General features: G+C 44.0%; 2 protein-coding genes across 3 annotated transcripts; both read left to right on the forward strand.

Annotated features, from left to right (window-relative positions):
- Window positions 1-4096: 4096 nt before the first annotated feature.
- LOC142035982 (pancreatic alpha-amylase-like) lies at window positions 4097-11632 on the forward strand. Of its 2 annotated transcripts, XM_075038802.1 has the most exons (10): window positions 4097-4292; window positions 5852-5998; window positions 7679-7876; window positions 9245-9475; window positions 9872-10005; window positions 10084-10206; window positions 10324-10423; window positions 10639-10760; window positions 10871-10996; window positions 11312-11632. In XM_075038802.1, the coding sequence occupies exons 1-10, from the start codon at window positions 4125-4127 to the stop codon at window positions 11499-11501; spliced, it is 1539 nt and encodes a 512-aa protein (XP_074894903.1). In that variant the 5' UTR covers window positions 4097-4124; the 3' UTR covers window positions 11502-11632. The 2 variants fall into 2 exon arrangements, with proteins under 2 accessions (XP_074894903.1, XP_074894904.1); XM_075038803.1 differs by lacking the exon at window positions 4097-4292 and having other exon boundaries at window positions 9232-9475.
- Window positions 11633-16061: 4429 nt separating this feature from the next.
- On the forward strand, window positions 16062-21677 carry LOC142035461 (pancreatic alpha-amylase). The gene is made up of 10 exons (XM_075037558.1): window positions 16062-16244; window positions 16831-16977; window positions 17174-17371; window positions 19274-19504; window positions 19901-20034; window positions 20113-20235; window positions 20353-20452; window positions 20668-20789; window positions 20900-21025; window positions 21341-21677. Exons 1-10 carry the CDS (start codon window positions 16077-16079, stop codon window positions 21528-21530), a joined length of 1539 nt encoding a protein of 512 aa, XP_074893659.1. The 5' UTR covers window positions 16062-16076; the 3' UTR covers window positions 21531-21677.
- The last annotated feature ends 284 nt before the right edge of the window (window positions 21678-21961 follow it).

Here is a 21961-nt window from a genome sequence, read left to right on the forward strand (position 1 = left end):
AGAGAATCGTTTTTCCTTGAGAATTTTCTAGGACGTTTCCAACTGCTTCCAGCTTTTTCTTCAATGTATCTTCCTACTTGATACAAGACTGAAGATAAGGTATTTGCTATTGTAAATACATTGGTTTCCTTGAGTAGCTTTGCTACTGTTCCTAGTGTAGGACAAACGCTTGAGTCCTGTGACTCCTACTGGAGTCTTTTACTTGAGCCTAGCAAGCAGCTTCTGGCATGAGATCCTTTTATGTTATATATGACCAATATTTACTCTGGTTGGGGTTTTGACCATTCCCGAAGAAACATTATTGTGATAATGACAAACTCCATTTGTTACTTTGTATGGCAAAGCCGCTGTTCCAATGTAGCAACGTTAAAGTAGAAAATACTAGTTAATCCACTGTAGCCTTGAAGGATGCAGAACCCTTCCTTGCCCTCCTCCATTTTTAGTATGTATCTGGATGGAGCCACTTTACAAAGCTTTGTTACTCAGTTTATTGCACATAAAAAGCTATATAAGAGAGGAAACAGGCAATATGTCCTAACACGCACGTTGAGTTACAAGTACAGAACCAAGCTATTAAAATAGTGCATAAGAGGCCAGCTACGTACATTTTCAAAGCAGCAAAGTAGGGTAACAGCAAGGTGGTGCTCTTCTCAAAGGAGTGTATATGCAGAGAGATTTCCTTTCTCAAACCTCCAGAACAAATCTTTTCCAGATAGTAATTTTATCTTGAATCAACGTCATCTCGTGTGATACAAAGCTTGTGGAGAAACCCGTTGACTTTGCCGTCCCCCAGTGTCTCACTGGCGGGGCTGAGGGGCTGGAGCTCGCTCCCTGCTGGAGGGCAGCAGCAAGGGGGGCGCCGCCCCGCCCTCCCTCCACGCCGCCCCGAGCGGAAGGGGCTGGGCTCCCGCCGCTGCGGCCCTGGCGGGCTGGGCCGGCGCTGGGGCGGCCGGGGCTGCCGAGGCCCGTGGAAACGACCCAGGTTAGCCGCAAACTGTACGTGTTGAGTTCTGCTGCTCGCTTCCGCTGTGTTTCTTGCCCGTCCGTGCTGAAGAGGGCCGGCAGGATTTGCGGCCGGTAGAGCTGCTGCTGAGGAGGTTGTGTAAGGGGCAGCGCTGTGTCTCTGAAAAGGTGGCGAAGCGGAGTTGCGTGTCTGTACGAAACGGGCAGCTGCTGAGGGAAGTTCTGTGGGGCGTGAGTAGAAGTTCACGGGGAAACTACTTTCCTGTAACGGCGTTTAACGTCTTGGAGCTTTGGCAGGCCTGCGTCAGACCTCTCGTGAATGTAAATACAGTTGCTAGTATTTTGGAGATGGCAGCTGAGTTTCGTACCACAGACTTTCACGTAGCAGAAGACAAACTGACTTGAGGTCTCCCCTTGTCCAAGGTAGCAATAGCGTTCCTCAGAAACAATTCTCTCCCACGTTCTTTGAATTGCAATCAGTTGTGCTCTCTTTTCTCCCATAGGGGAATACAGGCCTCTTACTTTTCTTCCAAGTTTCAAAAGCATCTTGAAGCTAAAGCCTTCAGAGTGTGTTGGGGATTTCAACATCTCCATTCTCTTACCAATACTTATACTGAAGCCAGAGCAGCCGTAAACCTATTTCAAAGAAATGAAAAACTGTATTTTCTCTTCAAGCACTACACCTTGGAGCTGGTTGAGTCAAAATATATCGTTCTTACTGCTTCATGTAATTTGCTGCTTTGTGTACTTACTGCTGTAACTAAAAATTGCCAATCTGATAAATGGCTTCTCATCAGAGAAGATCGAACTGTCTCAGCTCATTTTCTGCTAATGTATGTGCTTCCTGTCAGGGCAAAGAAGCTTTCTTTCATGAAAATGGAAGCACACACTGCTTACGGCTGAAATTTAGCTGTATGCTCTACCAAAGATCTACAAATAAATAATTTCATTAAAATTATTTTGTTCACAAGCAGAAAAACAAGCTAAATTTACCAAGTGATTCATTCTAAATAACTCTGGCTGCCTGTGAAGTACAGTGACAGGTGATAGCAACAGGCTCTGGAAGGCAGGTTCTATGTTTCATAAACTGGCATATTTTGTGCTTGAATTTGCTCCAAAGAGTGCAGCTACCCTCACTGAGAGATATGGATCATCCTTTCCTTGAAATAAAAATGAGGGCCGTTTTGTAGAAGTAACGTAAGATTTTATATAAACTTTTGTTTGGGTATCGGTATCATAGCAGGTTGGAGTTTTTAGCTGTGCATTCCCAAATGTGTATTAAATCAGGAAAGGGTGCAGGTTTTTTTCACGTAGCAAACCTGAAGGCCCTTGTGTTCATGTTTAAACCTTCATTGAAGTGTTTGGTGTCCCCTATGACAGCACCCAGGAATCCCCTTATCCCATCTTTGCCCTGTGTTGTTTCGGTGTTAAGATAGCTTTTTAAAAAGAATAGATACTTAGAGGAAAGTAACAAGATTCCGTGTTTTGTTATTTAAAGGAAGTAGTAGTTCAGCCTTTTGTTTGCAGAAGATCTCCTTGTAGGACTCCTCTATATCTCAGATTCTCTAAATCAACTTCTGAACCTGAAGAGTGCAAAATGAGATCCTAAATAGTGTAACATAAACCTTGATAGTTGTTTAACTTCTGGTTTGTTTTAAGTTGTATCAATCTTTAGATGAAAAAAGGGAGAGGCAATTTTAATAGGCTTGTCAGCTGTGTTCGTATATAAGTAAACAGAAATACAATATGAATTGGGAAGTATAGTTCTTAGCCTAGCTTATCAGAAGGTAATGCAGCTGGTTTTCTTCCTCTGGAAAGCTTCAGTGCACTTGTAGAACTCTGTACCTGGGCACTGAGAAGGAGACTTCTTGGTTATGGAGCTTCACAGCACTTCTAACCTCTGCATGCCATTGTGCTGTGTTCTCTGGGAGAAGAATATCTCCACACAAATTGTGCAGGTGTGCAGAGATTAAACAGCATTTCTGGTTTTGAGTCAGTGTAGTCACTTCTGTATCTGAGAGATCTTCCAAGATTAGGGCTGCTGTTTGCATGTTAGATGTCATGCATATCACAAACGACAGACTCACATATGTTAGACCTCCAAAATATCTGGGGTTTCATGGCAACTCACAATAAGGAACATACTGCTTGTCCAAGGCCTTGTCTAAGTATGCACAAGTCATAGGAACCAGATTGAAAAAAGGAGGCCTTTCAAAGATAAATAGGAATGTAAAATATTATCCATTAAAATGAGAAATGAAATGCCCATTTCAGTCTATGTAAGTACTCCTTTGCCTTTTGGGGTTGTTTTTGGCCTTATATTAACAAAAATACAACTTTTGCACACCAGAGACGGCCTGTATTAGACAATATCTGAATTTTAACTTTGGAAGAACAAAGTTACCATTAGTATGGGAGGTTGATACAGCTTAGCTAGAATACAATTCTCAAACAAAATGACAGTCAAGTATAGTTAAATAAATAGGATGCCAGAGATGGGCATGGTCCTGGTTTCAGCTGGGTTGGAGTTAATTTTCTTCCTGGTATAGCTGGTATAGTGTTGTGTGTTGGATTTAGTGTGAGAACGATGTTGACAACACACTGATGCTTTAGTTGTTGCGAAGTAGCGCTTATCCTAAGTTAAGGATTTTTCAGTTTCGCATGCTCTGCCAGCACGCAGGTGCACAAGAAGCTGGGGGGGAGCACAGCCAGGACAGCTGACCCGAACTAGCCAAAGGGATATTCCACACCATAGGATGCCACGCTCAGTATATAAACTGGAGGGAGTTGGCCAGGAGGAGCCAATCGCTGCATGGGCATTGGTCAGCATTGTGCATCACTTTGTCTTTTCTTGGGTTTGGTTTGGTTTTATTATTATATACCTTTACGTTACAGTTATTACTGTTAGTATTATATTTTATTTTACTTTAGTTATTAAATCGTTTTTATCTCAACCCATGAGTTTTAAGTTTCTTCTGATTTTTCTCCCCATCCCACTGTGAGTGGGAGTGAGCAAGCAGCTGCGTGGTGCCTAGTTGCTGGCTAGGCTTAAACCATGACAGGCATTTACTTTTAAATGTGTATTTCGTAATGTGTACTTCACTCTCTTGCAGGAGCATAAATAGGCAGTAAGAAGAGTGCAACGGACCACAGAGCACAGGATGGGTATCTATTTTCTTCTGTTAATTGTAGGGGTTTGCTGGGCACAGTACGACCCCAATACTCATGCTGGGAGGACGTCTATTGTACATCTCTTTGAATGGCGCTGGGTGGATATTGCTCTTGAGTGTGAACGCTATTTAGCTCCTAATGGATTTGGAGGAGTTCAGGTATGTCTGTTCCTATCAGTAGGTAGTAAAATTGCTACATAGATGATAATTTGTTTTTCAGAGAAAATGTTCAATTCACCAAAGGACAGGTACTGAGAAAGAAAAATAGAAATGGGTAATGAAAGTAGTAAATGCTGACAAATACATTCTTCAGCCATCATCATGTAAGAGTGAATTTATTTCATTGCTCCAAAGTGCATGTTTTGCACTCTGTGCTATTACATTTTGATGAATTGGAATTGCATATCACTGGTTAATCTTTTTTTTACTGCTGTGAAGAGTAACCTACGTTTATCTGCTTGATATTATTTAAATCAAGGGAAGCTCTTAAGAGCTGGATAAACATAAAATGAAACTATGACTGAGAAAACGGGCTCTCAAAGAGAATACCAAAGGGCTGAAGGTTTTAAATAAATAAATATAAAAGGCTGCTAATTGTGTTCACCCAAACTGGCAAGTTTCTTTTTGTAAAGCCTAGTGTCAGAGTAAGCCATTAAGAGACCCTCCTTTGCAGCAACCTGATGTGAGCCGGCAGAAATGGAATGAACACAGGTTCTGGTGGAGGTGTGTCAATGTGAATCTGTTCTGTCTGAACAACAGACACACATTCCTGTGGAACCAGTAGTATCAGATGGGTGGGGTAGTACGGCTGGAGAGCAGTCACCTATTAAACTATTTCAGTTTGTTTGTCAGATTGCTCAGGAAAAATTGGCGAGAGAAGTCTGCCCATCTCTTGTAACCCAGGAGTCTGCAAGCTGGCCTCAGTGAGAACTTTCCCATAATTTTTAAATACCACATCTTTTCTTTGCAACCTTCTTTCAAGGCACAGTCCTGATTGATTTTAAACTGATTTCTCAGACTATGGTGCAAACTTGGTTATCTTTTTAATCCATGCTGTGACAGGGTCTCAGAAAGTTTTTTCAGATGCAGACTTGCTGAGCTGGTCACAAAGGCATGGCAGCTAAGTAGGCTGCAGCCTAGGAATCTTTGTGAGAAATGGTGGGACCAGGTGGTTATGCCCAGAGACTTGGAGGTAGCAGCAAAAGCTTGTTGCCTTAAAAGTATCCTGGAAAGAGTCTATAAAAGGAAGAGGGATAGCTTATCTGGAAACTATGACAAGTCTCACATCACGAACACTTTTATCCAAAACATTACGGAAATGGGAAGTTAGATCAATTTTAAGGGCAGGATGTTATGTCAGTTGTTCTGCAGTCACTTCCTCCCTGATTCAGGGCTATCTCTACTGACCTAGTCCTTCAGATTTCAGACCCTTCTTTTGATCTTTGAGGCCTGCATTCACAAAGATAATTAGGACACTATGTCCATGAACATCATTTTTATAGTCTGTTTCTACCCACTGAAGATACAGGCGTAAGTCTTTTATTTTCAGCCTGGTACAGTGTAGGCAGAGGATACTGAGAATCTACAAGGGTTAGGTATTGTGTCTTCCATTAAACGGACCTGATTTTCTATTTTTATATGCTTTCTCTAACAATACTGGGCAAACAAATAAACCATTATCAGTATCCTGTTACCAAGAGACACCATCTTATTCACAGATTTCACCTCCAAATGAAAATGTTATTGTTACTGACCCCTGGCAACCATGGTGGGAAAGATACCAGCCCATCAGCTACAAGCTGTGCTCACGATCTGGAAATGAAACTGAATTTAGAGACATGGTGATCAGGTGCAACAATGTTGGAGTAAGTGGTTTGAAAACCTTCTGGTGTTAACAATGCAAGGATATAGACAACCAGTAATTTAAAAGGGAAGACATGGTAGCACTGAAGTGAAGGTGAGGGTTTTTTCATAGAATCGTAGAATAGTTTGGGTTGGAAGGGACCTTTAATGGTCATCTATTCCATCTATTCCAACCCCCTGCAGTGAGCAGGTATATCTTCAACTGGATCAGGTTGCTCAGAGCCCCAGCCTTGAATGCTTCCAGGGACGGGGCATCTACCACCTCTCTGGGCAACCTGTTCCTGTGTTTTGCCACCCTCATTGTAAAAAATTTCTTCCTTATATCTAGTCTAAATCTACCCTCTTTTAGTTTAAAACTATTACCCCTTGTGCTACCACAACAGGCCCGACCAAAAAGTTTGTCCACATCTTTCTTATAGGCTGCAATAATGTCTTCCTGGAGCCTTCTCTTCTCCAGGCTGAACAACCCCAACTCTCTCAGTCTTTCTTCATAGCAGAGGTGCTCCATCCCTCTGATCATTTTTGTGGCCCTCCTCTGGACCCGCTCCAACAGGTCCATGTCTTTCCTGTGCTGAGGACTCTGGAGCTGAGTGCAGTACTCCAGGTGGGGTCTCACCAGAGCAGAGTAGAGGGGGAGAGTCAGTGCCCTCGACTTGCTGGCCACACTTCTTTTGATGCAGCCCAGGAGACGGTGGGCCTTCTGGGCTGTGATCACACATACCTGCTCATGTCCAGCTTTTTATCCACCAGTACCCCCAAGTCGTCCTCCACAGGGCTGCTATCAATCCCTTCATCCCCCAGTCTGTATTGATATTGGGGATTGCCCCAACCCAGGTGCAGGACCTTGCACTTGGCCTTGTTGCACCTCGTGAGGTTCACATGGGCCCACTTCTCAAGCTCATCCAGGTCCCTCTGGATGGCATCCTGTCCCTCAGATGTGTCAATCACAGCACTCAGCTTGGTGTCATCTGCAAACTTGTTGAGGGTGTGCTCGATCCCACTATGTCGTTGATGAAGGTATTAAACAGTACTGGTCCCAATACAGACCCCTGAGGAACACCAGTTGTCACTGACCTCCATCCGGACATTGAGCCTTTGACCACTACCCTCTGGATGTGACATCCAACCAATACCTCATCCACCGAACAGTCCACCCATCAAATCCTTCTCTCTCCAATCTGAGAGATGTTGTGGGGGGACCGTGTCAAAGGCCTTACAGAGGTCCAGGTAGATGACATCCATAGCTCTTCCCTTGTCCACTGATGTAGTCACTCCATCATAGAAGGCCACTAGGTTGGTCAGGCAGGACTTGCCCTTGGTGAAGTCATGCTGGCTTTCTCAAATCACCTTCCTGTCCTTCATGTGTTTTAGCATAGCTTCTAGGAGGTTTTGTTCCATGATTTTCCCAGGCACAGAGGTGAGGCTGACAGGTCAGCAGTTCCCAGGGTCCTTTTTTCTACCCTTTTTAAAAATAGGTGCGATGTTATCTGCCTATCTGTTGAGATGGATGTTGTATCACCATTGCTGTATATTAATAAAAGAGAAATATTTTAAATAAAATGCTGGCAGAAGCAAGCAAGCAGAAAGAGGGGGCATAGGGCAGGATGTAAGAGAGAGAATGTTAATTAGTGGTGCCTTGGGAAGTAGCTTTCTCAAATTGAAATGTGAATACTGTTCTCTAGGTACATATTTATGTGGATGCAGTCATCAACCATATGTGCGGAACTAATGCTGGTGCTGGCAACCATGCTACTTGTGGAAGCTACTTCAATGCAAAGACTGAGGATTTTCCAGCTGTGCCATATTCTGGCTGGGACTTCAATGATGGTAAATGTAAATCTAGAAGTGGAGACATTGAGAACTATCATGATATATCTCAGGTAAACCTAGAATTATATTTTTCATGTACATCCATTCCTGGGCTGTGGATTCTTTGCTCCCCTTTACTGTCAGACATTTTTAAAGAACAAAACAAAACAAAAACCCTCATGGAAAACCATCCAAATTGATAATAGAGGTTAGTGTTGCTATCAGGAACACCACTTCTTAAAGGGATAGCTCTACTTGAGCCAATGGCTCAATTTCAGATTTAGACTAATGTGCTTAGATACTTTGTAAAGACAGTTTTAAAGCTCATAAAATCTATTTAGGGATTATCTTGTGTGGGGTTTTTTTGTGTTTAAAATAAAAAGTAGGAGTTATTACTTGCCTTTTATTATAATTTGGAAGTTTTCTTTGGTCTCCATTTCAGAAGATAGAGGTTAGAATTTCATAAAGAAGAATAGTAATGCTAAAATCTTGAAAATCAACCTCCTGTTTAGAGATTTCTCTTCCTAGGAGTCAGTCTGTTCCTCTGTATCAGATTATGAGGTCAGGACTTTAAAACTACCACAGAATGAAAAATTATTTTACAAAGAAAAATACCTATCTTTCTTAAATAATGTCTTATGCCTTTCAAATGCATTTGATCTTTCCTGAATCCGAGTTGAGGGGAGATGGGTTTTGGAGAAATGACAGAAGGGGAGACTTTAAATGTCCCTGAATTCTTGAGCAGTTCTAAAGAAGCACCTTTATAGCCAAATCTTTAGTACAGTTTGCAACACAGGCTGATGCACCTTGCTCTCTCCAGGCAGATAGCCATCTCTAGGCAGATAGCCATGGACACCCATCGTGAGAGTTATTAAAAAAAGCACTTCAGTATATTCAGTGTATGTTTAAAGTATTCTTTTGATGAAAATTGATGCCCATCATTTTGTATTTACTGGAAACAAAGACAAAAAGGGGACCAAAACCAGGAGTTTAATGTTTTGTAAGGCTATAATAACTCAAGATCTTTAAAAGATTTAGAAATGTGATTTCTAGAAATCTTTCCTACATCAGAGAACAAATGCGTGCACTTGAAATAGTAATGAATCTGTTCCTTAATACACTGTAGTAAAAATAATTTATCATATTCTTGCCCTATACTTTCATTAAAAAGCTGATTATAGATTTAATGGTTTGATGCTCTATTATAATCCTTCAACACCTACAGCTGTGTAAGCTGGGTGAATGCAGACTTCTTAATACACCTTCTGTGTAGATGATGGTGCAAGATAAGTGTACAAGGCAAAGATATGCATGGTGAACAATGGCTAGTGAAGGTTTTACTTGGCATTGTCATGTAGGTAACAAAATTAAAAATGTATGTAGAAAACTACATTTAGTTTATTAGGTGAAAAATGTTTCATTTCAGAATTTTTATACAGGTCCGTGACTGTCGCTTGGTTAGCCTTCTTGATCTGGCCCTAGAGAAGGACTACGTACGCTCAAAAGTTGCCGAGTACATGAACTACCTCATTGATATCGGTGTAGCAGGCTTCCGAATTGATGCTGCCAAGCATATGTGGCCTGGGGATGTGAAGGCAATTTTAGAGAAGCTGAAAGATCTAAATACGAAATGGTTTTCTGCAGGAGCAAAACCTTTCATTTACCAGGAGGTAATCTCCATGTTTTTTCCTTTATGTTTGTCTTTGCTATCTCTTTTACCTTCCTCCTTCAGAGTACGGGCCGTAATACGTCTTCACCCAACTTTACCCTAGAAAAAGCTAGCCATTTCTTTGGAGCAGCCCTGCAGGCACAAGTAGTTTTGCTTTTTAAAAATGCCTCCAGAAGAGATTGTCATTTAACTTTACCTTTTCTTTCTTGACTCATCTCTTTGCCTGTGTGCATCATGTATTAGATCGACTTTGGGTTGATCTACGTAGCAGAAATAAACACACTTGAATATTTTTTCCTCTCAGTGAAAAGCGAGAACTAATGTCGAGGACTGTACACTGCAATTTTTGTCTCTCTTGAGGCGAGAAGAGATGCACAGTTTCTGTTTCCTGTACCAGGTAATTGACTTGGGTGGAGAGCCGATCAAAGGCAGTGACTACTTTGGAAACGGCCGAGTGACAGAGTTCAAATACGGTGCAAAACTGGGGACAGTGATCCGCAAGTGGAATGGAGAGAAGATGGCCTACTTAAAGTAAGGATGACAATGCTGCGACTTATCTGGGATACACCATTTGACAGGGTAGCTTCAAGTCTTTGTGTTTTTGGCTAGGAACTGGGGAGAAGGCTGGGGCTTCGTGCCTTCCGACAGAGCCCTGGTCTTTGTGGATAATCACGACAACCAGCGGGGGCATGGGGCTGGTGGAGCTTCCATTCTAACCTTCTGGGACTCCAGGTAAGGAAGGGATTGCTCTTGTTGGGGCGATGCTTCTTCCTTTTGCTTGTTTGTCTCTCTGTTCTCTGGCATGGTTTCTCTTTCCACGTCTCATTACTTTCTCTGTCTAATGAACAGGCTTTATAAAATGGCCGTTGGTTTCATGCTTGCTCACCCATATGGGTTCACACGTGTGATGTCAAGTTTTCGCTGGCCAAGATCTTTTGTGAATGGACGGGTAAGCTGGGAACACTGAAGACAGCTACATTCATGGTGCGTAAGGATCAGAACAGGGCCAGAGAAGCAGGCCAGTGCATTTGAATTTGTGAAGTGATTTCTCTGTCCCATGTTGGATCTAGCAGGTGGAAATCTGATGCTCCATCTAGCTTTTCTCTACAGAGAGGCTCTCTGCATTTTCAGTAAGAAGTTTTAAAGTTCTCTTTTTAATTACAGGACGTCAATGACTGGTTTGGACCACCGAGTAACTCGGATGGGTCAACAAAGCCTGTTACAATCAATGCAGACACTACCTGTGGCAACGACTGGGTTTGTGAACATCGCTGGCATCAAATAAAGTAGGACACTGTGGAGAAAAAAATAAGTGAAAGCAGTTGCTTTTGCTTCATGTTTCTCGTGGCTTTAGAGCTCTTGCAGCCACAGTGAGAGCCGTTCCCTGCATTTTCAGGAACATGGTTATCTTCCGCAACGTGGTGGACGGTCAGCCTTTCTCCAACTGGTGGGACAATGGCAGCAATCAAGTAGCTTTTGGCCGTGGTAATAAAGGCTTCATCGTCTTTAATAATGATGACTGGTAAGTCAGTGGGAGAGGCGGTGTCCCCAGAGAGAAGCACAGCGTTCCTCATCAGCCATACTGATGGGAAGGGGAATGTCCTCTTCTCCTGACGAGAGCGATCGCTACAGCCTGAACTAGTCATTCAGTGGCATGCCGGGTCTAGAGAGCCAGAACGGGAGTGTAGGGAGCAAAGCAGGGATAGGATCAGAAAGCTCACACTGTACATTGCCCTTCAAAGTAAGGGAGTAGCAGCAGGTTCAAAAATCCTGTACCCAGTTTGAAACACCTCTTTTGAAAACAATGAATAAATAGCGTTCACTTATTTTCACACAGGAATATGAATGTCAATGTGCAAACTGGACTGCCTGCTGGTACCTACTGCGATGTTATTTCTGGACAAAAGGAGGACGACAGATGCACTGGAAAAGAGGTGCATGTTTCTGGTGATGGAATGGCTAATTTCCAGATTAGTAACAATGCTGAAGATCCATTCGTTGCAATTCATGTTAATGCCAAGTTGTAACACACGAGAAATGTCCTTCTCCGTTTGGTCTGTGCATTACTGTTTCCCCTATATGTGATTCCCTGGTATTCGAGCGTGAGTGACTCTGTATCTAGTGAATAATAAATGGCAATCAAATTGAAGAGTAATGCTTTTTCCCGTAATGCATTGGATTGTAACTTTATCACGCCATAACTAGTGGCAACGCAGTGGCGGGTTTTAAGGCAGTGCAGCACTCCACTTCCCACATCACAGAAACGCAGGAGACGATAAAACGAACAAAAGGACCCGAACCAACACCTGGGTAGGTTAAAATGCAGTATTTCCAAGGCCAATACACAGACACCCCCTGCGCCCTCTGTATCCCAGAGCAGCCAGACACACACACACTGTGGGCGGTCAGCTGCGTGCAGTGCCTACGCACACAGGCAGTTTATCTGTTTCTTGTGACAAACCAAACCCGGGGTCTGGGTCAGCAGAGGAAGCTGGGCCGTGCCAATCAATTATTCCCGCCTACGACAGCAGTCAAGCCGGCGGGTTACCTGGTTCACAGTCAGCTCGTGCCTGTACAAATCAAGAAACAGATCTTCCATCGCTAGCCCCAACGGCTTGCTGCAAACTAGCACTTGCTGTGGCTGTTCCAAAGGTGGCTGAGGAGCAGCACGCTGTACATCCAAGCATTGCGGTGTACATCCAAGCATCGCTTGGACTTCGCGACGGTGGCCGAAGCACAGCCTAGTCTTGTCTCTGTGGTGCGTTAGGCTTGCTTATTCTGTCATATCTCAGAGAATTACGCAGGTGGAGCATGGACTTGGCTTCTTTCCCAATTTCATTGTCGGCCGTGAGAAAATGCCGAGGCAAATGTGAGAGTGCACCGCGCTGCTGAGGGCAGGGGGCCTGCTGGCAAAACGCAGCGCCTGGATCTGCTCACTGGAGCGGTGTCAAAGATTGAGACGCCCACGTGGCAGGATGTTAATAGTCATTGCAAATCTGTTGTTTGCCCTCCCCCCAGGCCAGGGAGCCCTCCTGCCCCTTTGAAACAGACCGGCTCCACTTGTTCATGCAAACCGGGGTGACAAAGGGATGGGTTCGCATCCTTGTTGTGCTAGAACATCCCCAAAGTCAATTTTTGGGAAAGCTGGTCCAAAAGCATGACCTCTCTCGTAGTGTGCGATAGTGGCAGTATCCTGGTGGCTGAGAATTTACAATCAAGATGTTGTAGAAATTGGCATGATTTTTTAGGTCCTACAGCGATGATGGTTTAATCTTTTCTTGTACTGACTCTTTCTCTGCTTCTCTGAAACCATTGTTTCCCACCCTTCCTCAGATTTCCAGTGGATTTGCTATGGCAGATAGCACTGAAATTTGAGAACTGTTTCTTTACTGAGAGGAGGACAATTCTAACTTTGCAGCATGTTATGATACTCACCTGTCTGGTGAGTAGCAATAAATGTAGACATGTTCTTCTTTTAAAAGATGATAATTCAAGTCTAATAGCGCTAACTGAGCATCTTTAAGACTGTCATCTCCCTTAGTCTTTTACATTGGTTTTAACAACCTGTCTGGGAATAGTTGAATGCTGTGTTTAATACACAGGCACACTTAACCGTCTTTCATACCCCTCAAGCCATTGCTATGACAGAGCACAACAATATTGATTATTCATTTGGTCAAGCTAAATAGCAGCGAGGCAGAAGACTGCATTGAGACTGCTCTGGCTGTGTCAGAGTCCCATATGCTCTGATCAGCTCCTTTTAGATATTCCACATGTGCAGGGCGTAAAGTTTAATGTCAAATTCACTTGAAAATAATCGATGCTAGATACTTCCTCTAGCAGCGTGATACAAAATATACTGAAATCACAAGACAAATGTAAGTTACACTTAGCAAGAATAAAACAGTTGCAATGTACAGTTCAATCACAGTATCGACATGATCTCTATAATATACTCACCATCAGGATGCTGGGTGTCCCCAGTCACTGGAAAGGAATATGTGGGTTGAATCCAGCTAAAGCCCATTGCTATCTCCAAAAATCTTCTGTTAATTGTTTAGCTTTTATAATTTCAGTTGTGCTGAGTCATGTGTACACTCCTCCCCATGCTGGTGTGGCTAAACCAGGGAGACAGTCACTCTCTTTTAATTAACTCGGGGAGAAATAGTTACACTACCAGCTGACGCACGCAGCTGACATAGCTGCTTATCTAAAATAAAGGCCACCTTCCAGCCCTCTCTGTGTTGAGATAAAGTCAGCATTCTTTGCAACACCTGTGGACAGTCACAGCCTGCATTATTCCCTGAGCTTCATGGGCATGTCACTCTTGCCTGTCCCCTCTGAGCCTTCTTCCTTTACAGGGGCTTATCGGTCAGTCACATGCTGGTAGGTCTTGTGACACTGCAACAGTGCGTTGGGAAAACGCTGGCGTTGCAGCAAGGCATCGATTGTGTATTTGATTGACAGAGCTGTGCCATGACCATATAAGGACATATAAGAGCAGGCCTGCCTTTTTAGGTTTGCAGTGCAAAAGCTTGCAAGTAGAAGGCTCTTTTCAATGTCTAGAACCCACGTCTTCCAGTTTCTCACAACCAGGTTTCCAATGATACTGGGGGATCAAATGGATTAAAACATGGGATTTCAAAACAAAGCCAAACCCCTCCAATGTCTTGTCTGCCCAAAGCTTCAACTCCCCTGAGAATTAGAGACAGTTTGTGAGGGACCTGACAATTTTACCATACCACAACAGATGCTGTGATTGAAACTGCACATTAAATACTTTCTACTTGGGGTTATACTTCAGAAAGACTGATAAATCATCGGTGCTGGATGGCCACCTTCTCTCCTGCCCTCAGGCATTTCCTCAGCATGCTAAAATATTGCAGCCTGTTCAGCTTGAGCTGCTGAGCAGCCTGTCACGTGAAGACTCCCAGTTCCCTTGCCAGTGGACTGGCCATCCATCGCATCAGGCTATCAAGGATGGGGCCTTACCCTCCTGGGCTGATAGCAGTGTATTTCAGTGACAAACGCATGTCACTGGAAGCTGAATTTTATGCAGTGACAAGCTATCACATCAGTGGAACCCCACAGGGAATGGTGATGTAAAAATTAACCTCAGGCACATTTGGTTGCTCTCGGTAATATTGATATTAATAACCGGTAATAATCGGGGTGGGGGTGGTGCGTCTCTTCTCACTGAATTGGTAATCACAAGGTGCAATCATCTCACTGGTACCTTACTGTTAGGGAGTAGGCAAGATCATTCACAGTAATTTACTATTTCATCACTGTAGTGAAAAAAGAGGCCTTTCAGACAATCTGGGATATGAAAATGAACAGGTGGGCAAATGGAAGCTGCTTCTGCATTTTGTCCTTGAGGACAAATTCTGGGAAAAAGAAGGATGCATGTGACATATTCAATGGCATGGCTACTTTCAGAAAGAACATACTAGAGGCAGTTCGGGTACAAAGCGCACTGAGTTTTCTTTTCTCTTGGAGTAGATGTGCCATTTTGTGGACTTTTTGTTTTCCTCCCAGATATTCATCAAATGTCAGGGGTTTTCTGGTCTTCATATTCTCTCAGAGTGTTGTTTTACCACTGGCATGACTTGAGCTTATTCATGAAGCATTGCTGCTTAGACCTCAATCTTATAAGTCAGTTCCAAATGAAGACCTGAAATTAAGTCATGAGCAAAAGTCAGCAGGTTTTTTTGAAGGAGGAAATTGCAGGAAAAGCCAGAAGACACTTGGGCCACAGCTCTGGCTTTCAAATTCAGTTTTATGGCAGGCAGCTAAAATTCATCTGCAGTATCACTTTACCTCTGATTCTGGGTTGCCTGCCTTGATTCGGGTGACTCATTGGTCATTCAAAATGAGATGAAAGCTTATGCAAGGTCTCCGTTGGAGAGGAAAACACTTGCAGCTCTGATCGCTTTCAACCAGGTAGAGCAACAGTTGCTCTGCAAGACCACGTGAAGAAAACCTGTAACAGTTCCTAGCAGGGACGGGGCAACGACGATTGAAAACTTCAGGCGTGAAAAGGGGTCAGTTTCTAGTTACCAGTGTGATTCACCTGGTGAAGACCCAGGACATGTTGCATGCTATAGCTGCTATTGACTGAGAGTGGCTGATCAGGTACCCTAGTTTGAGCTTGGACCAATCCTGAGAGCTAGACACCTCTGAATGCTGGCAAACTCATTCATTCTCCTAGAGCTGTTAGATTTGCAGTTGTTTTTTAATTACCTCCCTTTCCTTTCACCTTCCAGAGCCCCCTTTGAGGGCCTATGTGTTATGTTTTGGAATACTTTTGATAAAATATCTTTGTTTACGTGATTGGAAGGAGTACAATTCTGAATTGGGGTGCGCTACTCACAGACCGCTTGGTTTATGATAATGTATAATCACTGTGAAAAGGTATTTTATCTTCAGCTGTTGGGCAATCCAGGAAAAAACAAAACAGAACAATGATATCGAGCTAGCTATCCGAATAATAGCTGATAACATTGATCTGTGTGAATTTTGACAGCTGCAATAGGAACTTTGTCATCTTGCAGGTGTATAAACTGCTAGTGGAGAGATCACAGCCTCATACTGAAGGCGTCATGCAAGTCCTTCTCCTACTCGCAGCTGTAGGGTTTTGCTGGGCACAGTACGACCCCAATACTCAGGCTGGGAGGACATCTATTGTACATCTCTTTGAATGGCGCTGGGTGGATATTGCTCTTGAGTGTGAACGCTATTTAGCGCCTAATGGATTTGGAGGCGTTCAGGTAAGTTGTTGCCTGTAAGTAGGTAGGCAAATCGCACTGTAGCATTTGATTAATAAATCAAAAAGCCTGAATCGGAGACAGCCGGCTCCAAGTAACTTTGGTGTTGGAAGTAGAGGCGGGGGGGGGCATGTGTGGAAGCAGTAGAGCCTGCAGGGCCAGCCAGTGACATTGTATCTCCAGCAGGTCAGTTACAAAGGGGCATGCTTTCCTCTGAAAAGCTTCCCCTTCAAAGATAAGTTTTCCTCTTTACCTTGTCCTGAGGGAAGTGCATAAGCACTGAGTTTTGGCTTTCCCAAGGATGCCACTATTCCAGGTAAAAATAATTCCTGTGTCTTCAGCCTTCCAATGCACGTGTCCTTGAAAGCAGGCCCATGCTGGACCTGGGCAGCCCACAGGAAGAAAAGAAAGCTTTCTCGCCTGTCTACTAGACGGACATCTCCCAGACCTGAGCTTATGCTGTGGGAGAGAGACTGGCTTGGGCACTAGCCTTCCTCTGAGGGCAGAGGTGCTGAGCACAGATTTTGCCCTTAAAAGGTTGAAATAAACCCAACTGATTTCTTATCAAAGTGCACAATTTCATCTGCAGGTTTCACCTCCAAATGAAAATATTGTCATTACTAACCCGAACAGACCCTGGTGGGAGAGGTACCAGCCTGTCAGCTACAAGCTCTGTACTCGATCAGGAAATGAAAATGAATTCAGGGACATGGTGACCAGATGCAACAATGTTGGAGTAAGTGCCTTGAAAATCTGTATCTGATACGGCAAGAAGTGCTGTATGAGATGAGGGAAGTTATTGCTGCTGTCCTCAAAGGAGGCATAAACTGAAGGGGGAAAAAAAGGTGGAACTAATAGTGATGTGGTAAAGCTCTGGCTATCACTTCACCATCATTACAAAACATACTGAAATGCACTTACTGCTTTTCCAGGTTCATATTTATGTGGATGCTGTTGTCAACCACATGTGTGGGGCTGCGGGTGGCTCAGGCACGCATTCTACTTGTGGAAGCTATTTTGATGCTGGGAACAGAGATTTTCCAGCTGTGCCATACTCTGGCTGGGATTTCAATGATGGCAAATGTCAAACTGGAAGTGGAGAAATTGAAAATTATGGCGATATGTATCAGGTAACTTTCTCTGGCAAAAGTTTGAAATCTTTTTTCCTTTTTTTTTTTTAAACTGTTCCATAAACGTTACAGTAAGGCCAAAGGGAGTAGTTTCTCATAAAACCTGTGCTTAGTCATCTGACAAGTGACAGAAATAGTGAAAATAGGTACAGGAGGGGTACTCATGGTGCAAAATATTTTCAGTACTGAGAAATCAAGGACCCTCCCGCATGTTTCACATCAGCATGTATGTCGGCAGTTTGCTCCTGAACTGAGCCCAGTGTACTCAGCTCAGCTGGTGAGCTCTTTCTTGTAGCTTGTAAACTCAGCTGATCTTGAGAACGAGCCCCTGCCCCCTCCCCGGAAAATGACAGCAGTGCAAGACGGTACCCTGGTTGAGTGACTTTCTCTTTTTGTAGATGGAATGTGTGGCAGTACTTTCTCAAGGTTACTGCTCTTCCTGTGGCCACTTTGTTACAATAGACCATGCTGTTTCTCATTCTCAGTTCTGATGACACCTGCACAGGGAGGTGATATCCTTCACCAAATGTCCTAACTTGAGTATTGAGCTGTACAGTAAATTTAACTATGTCTTGGTGCAGACTGTTATGGTTTAACCCCAGCCAGCAATTAAACACCACACAGCTGCTCACTCACCCCCGCCATGGCAGAATAGGGGAGAGAATTGGAATAATAAAAATGAGAAAACTCGCGGGTTGAGATAAAGACAGTTTGGTAAGTAAAGCAAAAGCCACACACGCAAGCAAAGCAAACCACGGACTTCATTCACTACTTCCCATCGGCAGGCAGGTGTTCAGCCATCTCCAGGAAAGCAGGGCTCCATCGTACATAACAGTTACTTGGGAAGACAAATGCCCTAACTCCAAACATCCTCCTGCCTCCTTCTTCTCTCCCCCGCCAGCTGTATACACATTGCCATTGCTGTCAGCAAATTGTTCCCAGGCACAGTAGAGTAAGATGATAAGCAGTACAGCAAGCAGCAAAACAAAAAAAAAAAGCAGCCACTAATGAGCACTAGAGTCTAATATACAGTAAGGGAAGCAAGCCCCATGGCAAGCGCAGGAGCCTGCCAATTAATAGCTAAACAGCAATCACAGCTATAAATTCGACCTAGCACATTCCAATCAAACCTGTCATTATCTCAAATCCTTCGGGTCCCACACTGGGCGCCAAAAAGGACTGTTGTGGTTTAACCCCAGCAGGCAACTAGAGCACCACACAGCCGCTCGCTCACTCCCGCCATGGTGGGATAGGGGAGATAATCGGAAGAGTAAAAGTGAGACAACTTGTGGGTTGAGATAAAGACAGTTTAATAAGTAAAGCAAAAGCTGCGCATGCAATCAAAGCAAACCAAGGAATTCATTCACCACCTCCCATCGGCAGACAGGTGTTCAGCCATCTCCAGGAAAAGCAGGGCTCCATCACGCATAGCGGTTACTTGGGAAGACGAATGCCATAACTCCAAATGTGCTCCTGCCTCCTTCTTCTCCCCTGCCAGCTGTATACGCTGAGCATGACATCACATGGTCTGGAATATCCCTCTGGTCACTTGGGGTCGGCTGTCCTGGCTGTGTCCCCTCCCAGCTTCTGGTGTGAGAAGCAGAAAAGGCCTTGGCTCTGTGTAAGCACTGCTCAGCAATAACGAAAATGTCCCTGGGTTATCAACACTCTTTTCAGCACAAATCCAAAACATAGTCTCATACTAGCTACTGTGAAGAAAATTAACTCTATCCCACCCCAAACCAACATACAGACCTTGGCATAATTCTCTTCTATGCAAATTGGATATCCAAGCAGAATTGATTCTGTGGCTGAAAACATGCAAACATTTCACTGAAAGGTTTTGCAAACTGACAGTTTGGCACCTCAAAACTTTTTTTCTTTCTCTTTTCCATTACACAGGTCCGTGACTGTCGCTTGGTTAGCCTTCTTGATCTGGCCCTAGAGAAGGACTACGTACGCTCAAAAGTTGCCGAGTACATGAACTACCTCATTGATATCGGCGTAGCAGGCTTCCGAATTGATGCTGCCAAGCATATGTGGCCTGGGGATGTGAAGGCAATTTTAGAGAAGCTGAAAGATCTAAATACGAAATGGTTTTCTGCAGGAGCAAAACCTTTCATTTACCAGGAGGTAATCTCCATGTTTTTTCCTTTATGTTTGTCTTTGCTATCTCTTTTACCTTCCTCCTTCAGAGTACGGGCCGTAATACGTCTTCACCCAACTTTACCCTAGAAAAAGCTAGCCATTTCTTTGGAGCAGCCCTGCAGGCACAAGTAGTTTTGCTTTTTAAAAATGCCTCCAGAAGAGATTGTCATTTAACTTTACCTTTTCTTTCTTGACTCATCTCTTTGCCTGTGTGCATCATGTATTAGATCGACTTTGGGTTGATCTACGTAGCAGAAATAAACACACTTGAATATTTTTTCCTCTCAGTGAAAAGCGAGAACTAATGTCGAGGACTGTACACTGCAATTTTTGTCTCTCTTGAGGCGAGAAGAGATGCACAGTTTCTGTTTCCTGTACCAGGTAATTGACTTGGGTGGAGAGCCGATCAAAGGCAGTGACTACTTTGGAAACGGCCGAGTGACAGAGTTCAAATACGGTGCAAAACTGGGGACAGTGATCCGCAAGTGGAATGGAGAGAAGATGGCCTACTTAAAGTAAGGATGACAATGCTGCGACTTATCTGGGATACACCATTTGACAGGGTAGCTTCAAGTCTTTGTGTTTTTGGCTAGGAACTGGGGAGAAGGCTGGGGCTTCGTGCCTTCCGACAGAGCCCTGGTCTTTGTGGATAATCACGACAACCAGCGGGGGCATGGGGCTGGTGGAGCTTCCATTCTAACCTTCTGGGACTCCAGGTAAGGAAGGGATTGCTCTTGTTGGGGCGATGCTTCTTCCTTTTGCTTGTTTGTCTCTCTGTTCTCTGGCATGGTTTCTCTTTCCACGTCTCATTACTTTCTCTGTCTAATGAACAGGCTTTATAAAATGGCCGTTGGTTTCATGCTTGCTCACCCATATGGGTTCACACGTGTGATGTCAAGTTTTCGCTGGCCAAGATCTTTTGTGAATGGACGGGTAAGCTGGGAACACTGAAGACAGCTACATTCATGGTGCGTAAGGATCAGAACAGGGCCAGAGAAGCAGGCCAGTGCATTTGAATTTGTGAAGTGATTTCTCTGTCCCATGTTGGATCTAGCAGGTGGAAATCTGATGCTCCATCTAGCTTTTCTCTACAGAGAGGCTCTCTGCATTTTCAGTAAGAAGTTTTAAAGTTCTCTTTTTAATTACAGGACGTCAATGACTGGTTTGGACCACCGAGTAACTCGGATGGGTCAACAAAGCCTGTTACAATCAATGCAGACACTACCTGTGGCAACGACTGGGTTTGTGAACATCGCTGGCGTCAAATAAAGTAGGACACTGTGGAGAAAAAAATAAGTGAAAGCAGTTGCTTTTGCTTCATGTTTCTCGTGGCTTTAGAGCTCTTGCAGCCACAGTGAGAGCCGTTCCCTGCATTTTCAGGAACATGGTTATCTTCCGCAACGTGGTGGACGGTCAGCCTTTCTCCAACTGGTGGGACAATGGCAGCAATCAAGTAGCTTTTGGCCGTGGTAATAAAGGCTTCATCGTCTTTAATAATGATGACTGGTAAGTCAGTGGGAGAGGCGGTGTCCCCAGAGAGAAGCACAGCGTTCCTCATCAGCCATACTGATGGGAAGGGGAATGTCCTCTTCTCCTGACGAGAGCGATCGCTACAGCCTGAACTAGTCATTCAGTGGCATGCCGGGTCTAGAGAGCCAGAACGGGAGTGTAGGGAGCAAAGCAGGGATAGGATCAGAAAGCTCACACTGTACATTGCCCTTCAAAGTAAGGGAGTAGCAGCAGGTTCAAAAATCCTGTACCCAGTTTGAAACACCTCTTTTGAAAACAATGAATAAATAGCGTTCACTTATTTTCACACAGGAATATGAATGTCAATGTGCAAACTGGACTGCCTGCTGGTACCTACTGCGATGTTATTTCTGGACAAAAGGAGGACGACAGATGCACTGGAAAAGAGGTGCATGTTTCTGGTGATGGAATGGCTAATTTCCAGATTAGTAACAATGCTGAAGATCCATTCGTTGCAATTCATGTTAATGCCAAGTTGTAACACACGAGAAATGTCCTTCTCCGTTTGGTCTGTGCATTACTGTTTCCCCTATATGTGATTCCCTGGTATTCGAGCGTGAGTGACTCTGTATCTAGTGAATAATAAATGGCAATCAAATTGAAGAGTAATGCTTTTTCCCGTAATGCATTGGATTGTAACTTTATCACGCCATAACTAGTGGCAACGCAGTGGCGGGTTTTAAGGCAGTGCAGCACTCCACTTCCCACATCACAGAAACGCAGGAGACGATAAAATGAACAAAAGGACCCGAACCAACACCTGGGTAGGTTAAAATGCAGTATTTCCAAGGCCAATACACAGACACCCCCTGCGCCCTCTGTATCCCAGAGCAGCCAGACACACACACACTGTGGGCGGTCAGCTGCGTGCAGTGCCTACGCACACAGGCAGTTTATCTGTTTCTTGTGACA

This window comes from Buteo buteo, chromosome 10 (assembly GCF_964188355.1).
Source record: "Buteo buteo chromosome 10, bButBut1.hap1.1, whole genome shotgun sequence".
In the NCBI taxonomy this organism is placed as follows: Eukaryota; Metazoa; Chordata; class Aves; order Accipitriformes; family Accipitridae; genus Buteo; species Buteo buteo.